The 15,474-nt window shown below is 46.7% G+C and overlaps 1 protein-coding gene across 3 annotated transcripts; it reads left to right on the forward strand.

Annotated features, from left to right (window-relative positions):
• Window positions 1-1,792: 1,792 nt before the first annotated feature.
• On the forward strand, window positions 1,793-14,035 carry CUNH1orf116 (chromosome unknown C1orf116 homolog). Of its 3 annotated transcripts, none has more exons than XM_037067208.1 (4): window positions 1,793-1,813; window positions 7,180-7,365; window positions 9,848-10,025; window positions 11,270-14,035. In XM_037067208.1, exons 2-4 carry the CDS (start codon window positions 7,261-7,263, stop codon window positions 12,805-12,807), a joined length of 1,821 nt encoding a protein of 606 aa, XP_036923103.1. In that variant the 5' UTR covers window positions 1,793-1,813; window positions 7,180-7,260; the 3' UTR covers window positions 12,808-14,035. The 3 variants fall into 3 exon arrangements, with proteins under 3 accessions (XP_036923103.1, XP_036923102.1, XP_036923104.1); XM_037067207.1 differs by lacking the exon at window positions 1,793-1,813 and adding an exon at window positions 1,820-1,944; XM_037067209.1 differs by lacking the exons at window positions 1,793-1,813; window positions 7,180-7,365 and adding an exon at window positions 1,820-1,944.
• Window positions 14,036-15,474: the final 1,439 nt, after the last annotated feature.

A 15,474-nucleotide genomic window follows, 5' to 3' on the forward strand; every position in this document is an offset into this window, starting at 1 on the left:
GACTGTGCCTACTATCATCTTTGAGGTTAATGCTCATATGTCAATTCTTTTTTTTTTTTTTTGTTAGCAAATGTTCAAATTACACACCTGTGAAGCTGGATCAACTTCAGTGACTTCACCCATGGGTGTAACTCTAGTTGCATTGAACACTTGATCAGGAGATGCCTTCTTGTTTTGTTGGTATTGTGACATCATACGTGTTTGAACGGCACATCAGGAAGAGAGGTCACTGCTCTCAAATGCTCGGTCAGCTCTGGCATCTATCCATAGGCTGCAGACTGGTTACTGGTTTTGGCTTCTTCAAACCTCCTTCCACCTCATTAGTCCTGCTCCACCTCTTCTTTACTTTGGCCCCTGGATCATTGCGCTTCTTATTTCCTAACCAACTATGATCTCAGAAAGAGAAAACACGAAAGCCATGTGTCATCTTGTCATATAAGACACGAATAGCTCCAAGACAGAAATGAGATGAGAAAGGATGAATCTAATGGCTAGAATCAGACTTGCAAATTATCTTTGTATTTCATGTGTCCTCTCAGAATTTTCTCCTAAATAGAGGCTCACTGGCATCATGCTAATACATGCTGAGTTTGATGTCATGGTACCTAAATTGAAATCTCTGCTCTCCCACCTAGCTATGTGATCTTGGGCAAGTTATTTAACCCCCTGTAAAATTTATATTAATATTAATAATGTCTACCTTTTGAAGATGAAATAAAGATTAAATGAAATGATGGGTGAAAATTCTTAGCACAACACAATACCAGTGCACAGCCAGAGTTTAATAAATGTTGGCAATTGTCATGTGCATTAATTTTAGTTTTTTTCTTTCTGCACTTTTGATATTGAGGATAACCTATAATTAGGAAAACTCAGCTTCCAGGCCAAAAGTCAGATCTGGTAAAACTGGCCTCCATACCTGGAGGGAGATTTCTTCCTGAAAGCACTGGATTCTTCCACCCACATCGTTCTCCCTCCTCTCTCCAGGTTAACTACAGGTGCCAAAAATCTGCCATGAAAGGAGACAGGAGTTGCTAAACTTGTTGGTAGCTTATTTTGTTTTTATTTATTAATATTTACTGCTACCTTCCACCAACAGCTTACAAAACAGAGACCCAAATGACACTGAACATGTTCCCTCCTTCGGTGCTGTCCAGTCACTTTTCATCAGGGATCTCTCAAGGGAGGAAGTGGTTTCATTCCCCCCAGAAATAAATGTACCCAAGAAGATCCTTGACAAGCTGAGGGGTGGGGTGGGGAAGTAAGTGTGCGCTAGCTCTGGAGGTTTGATACATCTGCTTTAGCCATCCGGAGTGGAGTTTGCAGCATTATGAGCGTCTAGGAAAAGGCTTAGGGATCAAAGTGAGTCTGAAGGATTAGAAAAGCCATTAACAAAACTGGCCTCTGAGAATTTTAACTTGGAGAATTCAGGGGAATTCTTAGTTTCAAGTGGAAGAAAGCAGCACTAGATAGAAAACTAAGTTCCAAACACATTTAAAAAGCATACTATCCAATGGACTGTGTTTCTTCTTATGAAGATTAAAAATTATTTTGCCTACTCCCTCCCTCCCAACTCGCCTTTCCTAGTCTCAGCCCAAAGCAGTCCCTCCTCCTTTCAGTCCTCCCTTTTCCAGACTCTTTATTGGCTCTAAATGGGGGAAGGGATGGCAAGAGATGATTGGTTCAGTGAGAACAGCAGCGCCCTCCCTGAAGAAACAGCTGGAATGAGAAGTAGGGAAGGAAGGCTGGGATTGGCTGAGAGTCAGTGGCAGGGTGGGGTGAGCCAGCACAGAAGAAGCATTTACCTGTCCAGGTAAGTCAGGAAGAGGTCCAAAGAAGGAAACTACAGGAGGCAGGGGAAGCAGTCTCTGTCCCCCTGTCCCCGTTCCGCCCTTTGAAATACAGGGGTGTTTCTTCCTCTCTTCAGCCCCCCACCCAGGGAAGGTGAGTTTATCGCTGACCAACTACTGCTCATTCTGTAGAAAGGTGGAGTGGGGAGGGCACGTGGGGCCGCTTTCTGGGAATTCAGAGCTACAGGGTTGTGAGGAGCCCTGTACACCCCAGCTGGGGGGCTTTCCTGTCTGTTCCTCAACTCTGACAGGCCAGTTAGGGATCAGAAAAAGTTGGACTGAAATGCTTTTGTGGAGATGAGGGCTAGAATGCCTTTAAAAAAAAAAAATCTGCCTATTTAGGTTAGATAAGCATATTGTGCAGACACAAGGAGGGAAAACAGGTTTGTTTTGGAAATTTCCGTTTCTGAGTAATTCAAATTGAGTTGTGACTTTGGAAGAAAGTAGTTGGAGTACAGAAGTCTTCTCACCCAGGGAAGAAGAGTGGCCTTCCATTGCATTTCTAACAGGAAATTGTCCTACGGTCTTATCAAGTTATCACCTATCTTTATTTAAATACAGGCCATGTGATAATGGCAATGTGTAAGGTGTGAGCTCTGCTCCGTTGTTTGTAAGGGGTGAGCTTTGGCTTCATTGGGAAACCTCCAGCTCAGGCCCCCTGCTCATCTCTGGAAAACCCACGGATAATGTAGTTGTAGAGTCCAGTTTATTGGGGTTCAGCTCAACTAATTTTCTGGTTTTACCTATTAGTAGGCATAGAGACTGGCAAACAGAAAGCTACCTGACTGTGCTGGGACCCCTCCCACATTGATATTTCACGGTAGCATGTTGACTCTGGTAGAAGTTCTGAGTGGGGCTTAGGTCAAAGGAGTGTGGCCGGGTCCACAGAGAGGAGAACCAGACGAGTGCAGTGGTTTTGCTTATTTTCTTCTGTCAGGGGCCCCAGTTGGCAGTGTGTTTGGCAGGTTTACCTACACAAGGAAGCTAGATGTAGACATCAAGTCAGAATAGTAAGTCAGCCCTCTCCATTTGCCACCTTGGGGGATTAACACTCTGGCCTGTAAGTTTGCCTCTTTTCCTCCTTTGTCCTGCTTTGGGAAAGAGGGAAAGGGGAGACCCCAGGGCCAGGCTCCCAGGGCCTGAACTACACAAGCTCTGAGTGAGTATACAGGGTTGGCACATACAGGTGGATACACAGTGGTTGTGAGTTTGCAAGAGAGAGAATTTATTTTTATATTAATATTTAGTAACTATTGTATAATTTTCCATACGAACAACTGTAAGCCCACTTTTGCCAACCCTTGTATTAGGTTTCCAGTCTTGACAACTGGAGCTTTAGGCTTTAGCTCCGTCCACACCACAGAACTAGACCACCAAACTCACTGACTGAGGACTGCCATAGGTGGTGAACTTGTCAGCAATAAAGATGACCTGCAGTGTCAAACAAAGCTCTTTTGTGCAGAGAATATTTTTACCAACCTCTTCCCTCAACACTGTGGTGGAAATGGAGATTACAGTGTTGCCTTTAACACACACAAACTTGCCCTCTCAAAGAGGGCGGCACACACAGGGCGACTTGGAGTCTCCCTGGAGGTTTTCTTGGGATGTTCTCCAGCCTGAGGCACATTTCTGGGTAGTCGGCAAAAGGTGCAGACACCTAGTCTGAGAGAAATAGGCAAATTCCTTGACTACTAGGGAGGGAGGCTGAGCTCTTGGAGGATATGGGGTGGGCTCATGGGAGCAATCTATTTAGAAAGTATAAAGCCCTAGCTGGTGTAGCTCAGTGGATTGAGCACGGGCCTGTGAACCAAAAGATCGCGATTCAGTTCCCAGTCAGGGCACATGCCTGGGTTGCAGGCCAGTTCCCATCAGGGGCCAGTTCCCAGCAGGGGATGCACCAAAAAGCAACCATACATTGATATTTCTCTCCTTCCCTTCCCTTCTAAAGACAAATAAATAGATTAAAAATTAAAAAAAGAAAGTATAGAGAAACCAGACTGGAATGGGGCTGAAGCCTTCTCCCCACCCTCTTCAGATGCCTGAATTCCACATGCTATTTATTTACTCTCCTCTAAGGCTTGGCGGGCATTAGTAGAGTAGTTAATATTTAATGTGCCTTTGCAGGCCCTGACTATAGGCTGTGCACATTACCTAACCCATTCCCTCCTCCCCTCAAGGCCTCTGAAGAGGTCAAGGGTTAAAAGATACCAAACTCTCACCTGAGGGTTTTACATGTTTCTCAGGCTTCTTATCAGGTTGAAATACCTGAGGTTTCGATGGTTGTCGTGAAATAGATTGTCCCAAGTTTCAGGGTTGTAAAGTTGGTGGAAGGAAATACAGCATCCAGATCAGACCTCACTGGTGAGGGAGGGTGGAGGTGGGGACAGAAGACTTGTTCACAGTTCACTCTTTGTGTCAGAAAACAAGGTGTGGAGACAAGGTGCAAGCACTTCAGGGATCATTCAGCTTTGGTTTCTGATTCAGATTCATCTCTGCAGTGGTTATGTAGTGCCTGATAGTATGATTGTCAGTGGCATTTGGTATAATTCCTTTACTCTGAAATGTCTGTTGTTGGGGCAAAACCTGTCCTGGAAGCATAACGCTGAACTAAATAATGTACAGGGGTCAGGGGGTTAGTTAGGAGACAGGTGACTGTAGGGCTTTCACTGATTCGTCAGGGGTGCCCCATGACCCTTTTTTCGGTGCATGGCTGTCTTGCGTTTGGATAGTCGGAGACACCCACTGGAGGGCCAGGGCCCACAGGCTGCCCTGCGTGTGCAGTTATAGGTCATTCCCTCTTTCTCTTACGGAGGGAAAGTGGGAAGAGTTCCAGCTTTCCAACCTGTCAAATGAAAGTGTCCCATCCTGCCTAAGTTACCAGGTTATTTTAAAGATCTGACCAGCATATCTAAAGCACTTTGTAAGTTATACCATGCTATGTTTTTTGAAGCAGTGCTATTCATACAGTTTCTACCTCTTCCAGCTGTTTCAGGCCACCCTAGTTTTGAAAAGAAAGTGTGATAGGCACTCTGAGGGGAAGGATAGGCTAGCAAACAACCATAAAGGCTGAAGTGTACTTGGAAGAACATGAGTAGTAATTTTCTCTGAAAGGAGGAGGTAGTGTCCTCTCACCTATTCACAGAGAATATTGTATTAATTACAGTGAGCCACTTGTAATATTTACTGCCCCAGTTTTACAGATAAGAAAACTGGAGCCAAAAACCAGACCCTTGGTTGTAACACTGGCTTCTTGGAAACAGTGCACATTAGTGCATGCCTGTTAGTTTAACTGAAAGCATTGCCCAAATTCCACTGAACCATATATTCTCTGGGAAATAAGATATTTTAGAAAGAGTTTATAGTAATAGGGTAGAACCCAAAAAAGAGGTCTTTCAATAGCTGAACTCAAAAGACACTAGAATGGATGGCAAGTTTACTCATCTAGCATTTTTTGAGCAGCTTCTGTGTGCCTAGGCTGATGCGAGATGGGTCTCCTTTGCCACAATGGCATCAATCCCATGGAATGTCAACAATGAGTTAGTACTCTCTGAACCTAGACAGTCATCTATGGAGTGTGAGCCAAGGTGACTGAATTTCATTCACGTGATTTCTCATGTTTCTGTTTATTTGCGTTTCTGGATATTGGGAAACTAACCTCATGAAGGAAATCCAGGGGCTGTCTTGCCCATGATAACTTATCATTGGATGTCTTTGTCATCTTTGTCCCTTCTGGTTCCCCTCTATCTCCTGAGAGGCTTTGGACCCTCATAAACTACATGTGTCATTAGGGATCTTCCTTCATTTCCCATTGCCCTGCCTCTCCCTACCTGCTCCACCTGAAGGCCTTCTCCCAAATAGGAGAGGAGCTCTCTGAGGGCTTGTTTGTCAGCTCTACAGAGCTGGTGGGCTGACTCACCCAGCACAGTCCAAACCTGACTTTGGCACTGGGAGCTGTGATTGGCAAAAGGACAGCCAGACCCGGAATCCAAATCCCAAGTCCCAAGGTCTCAAATAGAACACATTTTTCTAGGACAATTTACCTAGTATTGGAAGGGTAGAAAAGGTGGTAGAACATAAGTCTGGTGTTATGGGGAAAATATGAATTCAGAATCAGACTGTATTCTATGTTATGTATTCTACTTCTCTCCCAACTCTCTGTTTAGCCTGTCTTTTAATCTTTATTCTTTTAGAATTTCATTTTCACATGGGGGAGTCACCCTAGCCTTTCCAACTCTGCTGGAGTGTTCCCACACACAGGCATGTGAAAGTCCTTGTGGTTTTTGGAAGGAAAATGGCACTGCCTTCCTTTGCTATTACCATTGGTGCAATGAACTTGAAACTTTCTCTTCTCTAGAAGTTGGAGGTGGGAGGAAGACACATAAAACATTCCTCTTGTTCATTTGACAAATGTTAGGGACCCATATTGCAAAAAGTTCAGCAATGGAGTTGCTGACACACAGGAGGGGAACTGGGTTCGTGCCAGCCACTCTAGGTACTATGCATGTGTGTCCCAGGCTAGGGAGATAATGGTGGCTGTGGTGGTGGCTGTTGTAGTGATGTTGGTGATGTTGACTGTGATAGCAGCTAACCACTGGGCCATGCACTGCACAAATGTTTTATGTGGAGAATTTTGTTTTATCTTCAGAACAACCCTATAAAGTAGGTGCTATTAAGGGCCATGTTCCTTCTTTCAAGCCTATAGTCTCCCATTTAACCCAGACTCCTCTTTTCCAAATTCTTATTTCCTTTAATTCCATTTATTTCAATTCTAGGTGGATTCTTGTCTTTTTCTTATTATAAGAACAGCAGTAGTTTATTCATTAAGTATTTGAGTATTCACTACCAGCTAAATTGCACTGCTCTCATTCTATCCTTACATTAACCCTATTTATTGAGGAAAAACAAACTCAGAGTAATTTGCCTCCAGTCACATAACTGTAAATGGCTAAACTGTGATTTGAACCCAGATTCAGCTACCTCCAGAATCCAAGCTATTAACTCCTATAGTATCTATTATACATGGTAATGAGAATATAGGGTAAGCTCCCTAGTTCAGAGGAAAAGGTAACTAAAGGAAGTGATGGGGTTTCCTTGCTGACTAGACTGCTTCTCCACCCCCCACGTCCGTCCTTCTGCATGTGTGTGGGAGCCAGCTTATGTGTCCTTCCATGCAGGCTGGGGCATTTGGGTTTGGGTAATGGCTGTCCACGGCCCCTTCTAGCTCTTTGCTTGCTTGGTGTCCCTGCCACCATGCTGCTCCCCGGCCTGGGCAGAACCTTGCCAGAGCCCAGCCTTGGCTCACACATGGCTTTGATTCTTTTCTTTTCAGGCCCAGCTTGGGACATTCTTCACTTCCCTTCGCTTCCCCTCTGGGAACCCCTTTCACCGTCCCTGCACCTTGTTTCTGGCAATGCCGGAGAGGGAGCTGTGGCCAGAGGGGCCCGGCTCAGAACCTGTGACCCGCGTCGGCAGCTGGAACAGCATGACGAGCACCACCTCCACCCGCTCTGGATCTGTACGTACTCTCTGTCCTGCAGCCTGGCCTGCTCTCCGCACACCTGCCCTGTCCTGTCCCACCCTGTCCAGGACCGACCTGTCTCACTGCTCCTTCTCTTTCATCTTCCTTGTCAGGGAGTGAGTCACACCGATTGATGCTTTCTGTCTCTGAGTCATCCCTGGTTCCATAGAAAATAAATAGGGTGGGACTACCCCAGGGTGCAATAGAACAAATGAGACTTTTTTTAGTTTTCATGAGGTTGAGGGTCTGAGTGGAAGTGAGAGAGCAGGCCAGTAATCTCAGGCCATGGTGGAAACCAGAATGTAGACCCTTGTAGCCCATGGATTCCCAAAGTTCTCTGCAATTAGCAGCATTACTTCAGTCTTTGAAAAGATCGAAGAGAACAGAGAGATTAAGAGCCTGGATTCTGGAGCCAAAAGGATCTGGGTTCCCTAGTATAAGCTCTATGACCTTGAGCAAATTATTAAATTTTCATAAGCTTTCGTCTCCTTAATTTTAAAATGGGAATGATAATAAAACTGAATCCATAGGGATCCTAGGGAGAAGTAAATGAAATGCATATAAGCACTTAGCATGTGCCTGTATGTAGAAGAGAAATGGTCTCTCTGTGCAGAGATTGAGACTGTTCCAAAGTCAGTATGTTTAACCATTTGTGAGCGGCACATAATACATTGTAATTTTTCTGGGCGTGAATTTAAATCTAAATTGTTGTATGGCTGGTGTTAGAGAGTAAATATGCCTTGTGTCCAAATGTAAGCATTCCTTTCTTATTGGGATTCATCATGTACATAATTATGCCTGAGAATTTATATTGTTTTACTTTGCATCCTCTAGAGGTATTTGAAAAATTAAGGATTATAAGAGTCTCTACCGTGTGTCAAGGATGTTTAATACAATTGATGAGTTTTGATATGTAAAAATGGATTAGAAAAAGTAGCACATACACATAAAATCCAGAGTGCAGGCAATCTATATATAATTTCTTCTTGACAGAGACATCTTTTTGCTTTTTAGGCCGAGGCCAGTATGAATACTTAGATACCACTGGACACAGAGTACGACCAAGATTAAAGGTTTTCAGAGAGAACTTTCCACAAAGGAGAAATTCAGAGCTGGCTTATCTTGGGCAAGGCTATTTTAGGTTGAAGAGGGCAGTAAAGAAAATCTTTGTTCAGAGAATCCCTGGCATTGGCTTCAGGGCTTCCAAAGGCTGTGTTTGGGGCTCCCCTTAAAATATGGGCCCCACAGTCAGCTGACAGATGGCTCTTTAAGGGGTCTTGAGACTAGAAGAAGTGTTACTCCAACAGAGTTCTTCCCTCTGCCCAGGATATTTTTAGAGTTATCCCAAAATCTCTACTGCCCATCTGGGTAGGTCTGGAGAATATACAACTTAGAAGTTTCTAAAATATTAGGGGGGAGGGGGAAGATGCCAGGAAGGGACTCTAGCCAAATTTCATATATTCCCATTTGCCCTTTTGGGCTTCCCTTCAACCTTCTCACTTGGAGAGTGATTGTTCCATGGATCTTCCTGGCCTTGTAGAGCATGGGGAGCAATCATCCAAAATGACCACGACATTTTCCCCATATATTCCTATGGCCTTTCTCCCATCCAAGTACTAACCAGGCCTGACCCTGCTTAGCTTCCGAGATCAGACGAGATCGGGCGCATTCAGGGTGGTATGGCTGTAGACTCCTATGGCCTTTCTCATAATTAAAATTACTTACTTAATACCTACTTAATATTTAATACTAAATTGCTTTCTCCTCCCCCTATATTCATCCAGTTTCTTTACCCTGCCCCCTTAAGTTAATATTTGCTTGAGAAGTACGCACTTATTTGAATGTCAGCAGAGCCAAATGCCATTAAGAAAGTAAATACACAAGGGAAAAAATTCTATATGGAATGCATATCACAGTCAAGTATAAATTATTTAGCAAACTTCTCTGTGGCTAGTCATACCCCTGTTCCCACTGGCCTGGCAGCCAGCAGTTGGCTGTGCTTTCTGTTTGTCCTTGTACTTGGCTGTGCTTCCTGTTTGTCCTTGTACTGTCCTTGACATGACAGATTAAGGATGCAGAAGTACTTTGAAAAGTTGCAAACAGTACCATTCAAACTGAAGGTCAAATCTTTATGTCACTCATATAAGTTAGAGCTAAACCAGAGACACCAAGTGAAATATTTAACACAGATCACACAGAGAAATTGGAAGTAGAACCTGGGACTGCAAAAGAAAGGCCACTTGCCATTTGTCTGCCCAGCTACCAGAGCTGTGTGCTGGTAAGAGAGCAGTCTCTGCCCTGCCTGGTGCCTGCAGTTTCAGGAAGCAGCTCCAGCAGGTTTGCAGAGTAGCGTGGTGGAAAGGTTTCCAGCTCTTCAGCATTCCTTCCCCAACTCAGGGTGGTGCTCAGGCCCTGCCAGTTTCTGCAGAGCTCCCTCTCACAGCTCCCTTCTCCTCTGCTTCCTCCTCTCCTCACTCAGAGTGACAGCAGCTACGACTTCCTGTCCGCTGAAGAGAAGGAGTGTCTGCTCTTCCTGGAGGAGACCATTGGCTCATTGGACACTGAGGCTGACAGTGGACTGTCCACTGACGAGTCTGAACAAGCCACAACTCCCCAAAGTCCCCGTGCACTGCCCCAAATCCAGCCTGCTCCCCAGGGTAAGAGAGACAGTCTGGGGTAGCACCTCTAGTGAAACCCAGAAAATATGAACATCCTTCTGTCCACTTTCTACTTTGTTTGCTCTTTGCTCTATGGGACACAGGCAGAAGAAAGAATGACCACACTCCTCTCCACTCTCCAGGCTAGAATAAAGCCTTGTCCCTGGAGGGAAGGAGAAACTGCTGACAAGCCAGCTTCCTGTGTCTTTCTGTATGTATCAGAGGCCTAGGAGCAAAAGGGGTTTGATCCACTCATGGAGAAATTCTAAATAGATACAATGACAGAGGTGAGAGAGGGGTGGATGGTTGGCTCTGGAGAGACTGAGTCAGTCTTGGGAGTTAATCTGGATGACCCAGAGGCCCAGGCTGCAGCAGATAAGAAGAGGGTAGGGCTCCCTTAGCTTGGGCGGGTGGCACCTTGAGCCTCTTGTGAGAGAATGTGAGAGCAAGTGGTGTAGGCTCAGTAGAAAGAGGTTAGGGTAGCACGTGAGTGTGGGGCCATGTGTCCAGGTGAGTAGGATGGCACTTTATTCCTAACGAGAGTCCCACTGGTATCAATGCTGCAATCATTTATTTGTTCATTTAGTAAATATTTATTGATAATGTATTAGACCCTCCCTGAAGGCAGAGCAGTAAATGGGGCCATGGCACTTCATTACCACCTAAGATTAATTCCCTGACCCATTGAGCCTGATGCCCCTGACCAGCTCACTGGAAGGAAAAGGCCCATGTCACTGTCTGGTATGGGGACAGCTTGGGCCATTACAGAATCATCCAGGTACTTTTAGAAAGGGAAGGTGGAAGAAGATGGAAGCCTGGTCAAATCGAAAGCGAACCATCTGTTTATGCTGTTCGTGTTCAATACTCCCATTGGACCCAGTTATCTGGCAGCTTCAAAACAGCTAGAGGGACTGTCCTAAACCCCTCCCCACCCTAGTGCCTCCATAAGGGAAGAACCTGGGTCAAGGACAAGGAACTATCTGGATCTGCCCTTTCCACAGATGGCCTCCTCCAGCTGCCTTGAAAAATTAATCCTTGGATGAAGGGAATCTGCTAGTGTTGATCCATTAGTCTAAATGATATCCAGAGAAGAGTACTGCCCCTTTAAGAGCAAAGAAATAACAAAAACAAAACCCATCTATGCAAACTACAGATCAGAGTTCAGGAAATATTTGCTTTGCCCTTGGCAATAGGGTTCTCACCTCTGTCCTTTCTTCTTTGCCTATTCTCTCGGACTCTCACAGGACATCCAGAGGAGGTTTTTGTTCAGCAAAGACTAGAGCCAAGAAGAGTGACTCAGTCCAGCTCATCGCATCTGCCTGAACCCCAAAGCCCGGGCTTCAGATCCGGCTCCTACAGCCTCCCCAGAAATATCCATATTGGTAGGAACCAGAGCCTCAGGAAAAGCACCACCCAGACTAATAGCCACCTCCCAGGGAAACCTGAGAGGTTCATCCCAGACCCTGAGAAAGAGCAGGTCAGCCAGAGCAGTGAGCCCATCCAGGCTCCGACCGCCCTCCAGGAGGCTGCCCTTGATTTGGACATAGCTCTCATTCCCCCACCAGAGGCTTTCCGGGACACCCAGCCAGAGAAGAGTGCGGAAGACAGCCCAGCCAAAGGACCAGTGGAGAAGAACCCCACGCCCCAGCTCCACATGTCAATCAGCCCCCAGGAGAGGAAGGAGACTTCTTCAGAGGCCATGTCCCAAAAATCCAATGAGAACGGCTTGATGGGGACACCAGGACAACCTCAGCCTCTTCCTGCTGTGTCGTCTCAGAATGCTGGAGCTGCAGATGCTCCCATCCCAGCAGGGAGCGATCCAAGTACCCAGCTGGCTCCCCTCACAGCACCTAAGCCCCGGAGGCTGCCACCTAATATTGTTCTTAAGAGCAGCCGAAGCAGCTTCCACAGTGATCCCCAGCACTGGCTGTCTCGCCACTCTGAGGCTGCCCCTGGAGATTCTAGCCTGGTCTCCTCTTCCCTGCAGGAGCAAAGGAAAGCCCGCAAAGAAGCTCTGGAGAAGCTGGGGCTACCCCAGGACCAAGATGAACCCAGCCTCCACTTAAGTAAGCCCACCAGCTCCATCAGACTCAAGGGGACTTGTGCTCAGGCCCCTTCCCCCACTCCAGCTTCAGCTCCTGCTCTGGTGCTGCCTGCAACTCAGGTCTCGGTAGCTGTGCCTGCTGCAGGGAAGGCTTCAGCTCCTGCTCCAACCCAGGGAACTTCTCCAATGAAAGCCCCAGCTCCGGGTCCAGCTCAGGGGTCTTCTCCAGGGAAGGTTCCAGCAGCCAAATCCATGCCAATTCCTATCTCTACAGCCTCAAGGGCAAATAGTCCCCTGACTCAGCCAAAGCCAAACTCAGGCCTGACTCTCCAGGAGAGCAGCATCCCTGGCCTGAGACAGATGAACTTCAAGTCCAACACTCTGGAGCGTTCAGGTGTGGGGCTGAGTAGCTACCTCTCAACTGAGAAAGACCTCAGCCCCCAAACCAGCACCTCTCTGGGAAAAGACTCCTTCTTGAACAAGATCTCACCCAATGTTTGGCGTAATTCCCGGCCCCGCCCTGCCTCTTTGGGCACCGGGAAGGACTTTGCAGGAATTCAGGTGAGCAAGTTGGCTGACCAGGAGTTGGAGCAGAGCTCCAAACGCCTGTCTCACCAAGGACAGAGCCGTGACAAGCTGCCTCGACCCACCTGTGTCAGTGTCAAGATTTCCCCCAAAGGCATCTCTGATGAGCACAGAAGGGAGGCTCTGAAAAAGCTAGGACTGTTGAAGGAGTAAAGTGAACACTGACCACCAGCACAGCCCGCACAACCTCCTCCCTGCCTCCTATCAAACAAGAAGACACTCAAGCCTCCAGCCAGGAGCCTTGCCCACCTTGCTACTCAAGGGTTGGGCAGGGGTAGTCCCCTCTCCAATGCTCTGCTCTCTGGGGTAAAGGGGAGAGAGGAGAGACTGCAGTCCAAGCCTACACTTATATTCAGGGTGGTTGTGCCAATGAGTACCTGCTCAAATCATCCTGAAGATGATTTCCACAAGTATGTGTGTGTGTATGTGTGTTAGACTGTATATCACTGAAGCTATTTATATGACACATGGAGTCATTGCTCAGAGTTCTGCTCATGTTGGTTAGAGTTCAGCCTAATGAGAACTGTGTGGAGGGGGTGGCTGAACCTGGGAATTAAAGGCAAATGAGACTGTGCTTGTGCCAGTGACATTGGGCACATGCAGCACCACCAGAAATGTGGGTCTCCCAGAATTCTTGCAATGGCTCATACCTTCCTGGATCGCTCTGCCAGTTCTGGCCTTCTGGACAGAGGCCTGGGGCCAAGAGGCATTGGTTTGTTATCTCTTCACCTGCTGCCTTCTCACTGTCCCTGGTCCCAAGGATAGGACACATTCCTGGAACTAAAAGCACTTGGCTGACTGAGAGTCGCAGAGCTCTTGTTGGTCCGAGGTCTGAGAAGGCAGAAAAAGTGTCCAAACAGCACACCTCCACTGGGGAGGGTCCTCGTCCATGGACTTGACAAATTCAATAATAAACCACACAGTGGTTCTGGATTCTGTGATTTCTGCTCCCTTTCTCATTCTGCTCATGACTGGTGCCAGAGCCCGACCAACACAGAGACAGATGGGAGCCTGAGCCCAGAGGCAGCAAAGAACTGTTTCAGGCCTTGCCCATGCTGTTACATGCAGTAGGTTTTAACTTCCTCAGAGCCTATAGAAAATCAACCCAGTACATTCTCTGCTCGTTATTCATAGAATATCAGAGCTGGGAGGGGCCTTAGAGGTGCTCAAATCCAACATTGCAGGAGAAGGGAAGTGACTCACCCATGGTCACTGCCACTTAGTAGCTGAGCTGGGACCAGAGCTGGGCCTCCGATCACCATTCCAGGCTGCATGCTGCCTCCGTTAAGCAGCACTTCTGCGCATCCACACAGCACCCCAAGGGCCCTTCAAGATCCTAAAGTTCCCTCTGAAATATCAGAAATTAAATGTTATTCATGTCTTATTTAGTGTTGTGGCTTTTTATTTTATTTTTGGAAAGTAGCAATAGAGTAACTCGTCATTAACCCCAAATTTCCTGACTAAGTTATACAGCTTGAGAAAATGCCAAAAGAAGGTGGCAAGGGTGGGTAGTGTGAGCTTGTGAATACAAGCTTGGGGATCAGATAGAACTAGACATGACCCCTGCTTCTCCTTAGGAAACAAATGGCATTCATGGCTATGACCTGGTTGGAGTCCAGGAACCCCAGGTGTTCGAGGCAGATAAAGGAGACTCTTGTTGGAATGGTGCCCTTTAGGTTGGCTGAGCATTTTTGGGTTGTGTCCTTAGGAATGCAGCATTGTCAAATTTCAGCATTTCTGAACATGATGAGGTTAAGGTAAGGACAACAAGTGGCTCACTCCACCCTGTGACGGTATGTGGGGTGTGGTGGGGACAGTTTCTGTGTACTCTCTCACACACACCCAGAAGCTTGGTGCCTTAGCCCCAGTCCTGGTCTGTCTGGCCAGTCCGGGAGCTGGTCTGTCACAGCTAACAGGAACTCCCACTACTGGCCATGCCAAGTCTTATTAGAGTCCCCAAAAGAGAGAAGTCCTCTCCCGTAAGACTGAGTGGAAATGTTATAGTTGGTTGAGCTGCTTCATGAGTTTATTTCCAGACACAACCTGAAGAACAATCACTTTATTTTTTATTAATTGCACTGATAAATAGGGCACTAGCTGTAAAAAGTAGTCTGGAGCTGTGGCATCAGCATGGCTGAAGGACATAGGTTGGTCAGGATTTAACAAAAATCCCACTCCCTGATAAAGGTAACTTCTCTCCAGACTGGAGTTGCACACAGCCTGCATTCCAGCCCTGCACTCTCATCCTAGCACCATGCCCACTTTCCCTGTTCTCTGAATTTGAGAGGCTCCCTTCCCTCATTATTTAAAGACACCATGTGTCCTGTGTCCTCATCCTTCAAGGGGCATGTTTCTCTCTAGGGGTGGTCTTTGGGGTTCAGGAATAGAATAGTAAGTCCAAATCCAGTTGTCCTCATTTTGAAGAAGGGCAAAGGGACCTCAATGAGGATGCTTGCCATCCTGAGGGTGATGTTAGACCCACCTGTGGAATTTATCTTCGGTATCAATGTAGGATTCGTCTCCACGCAGCTTGAACTGACTAGGTGGGTGGTGAAAATGTCCTCAGGTTTGCTCTTAGCTCTTTTTGAAGGGTTTTGTGTGAATGTGTAAAGGCCAGTCATTTGATGTTTCAAAACCAAAATGACAACTCTACTTCCACTTGAACTTATATCCCTGCTCTACCCTTCTGCAGTCTTGCTGCTGCTGGGAACAACCATCTGCTAAATACAGGAGCTGACCTCTCAGCCTGGCACGTGGGGACTGTGCCCTCAGGTACATTGGCAGCTGCTCCTCTGAATCATCGCTCAGGTGCTCCTCAGA

Source organism: Sturnira hondurensis, unplaced genomic scaffold (assembly GCF_014824575.4).
Source record: "Sturnira hondurensis isolate 20B ecotype Veracruz unplaced genomic scaffold, ASM1482457v3 Scaffold0017082, whole genome shotgun sequence".
NCBI lineage: Eukaryota > Metazoa > Chordata > Mammalia > Chiroptera > Phyllostomidae > Sturnira > Sturnira hondurensis.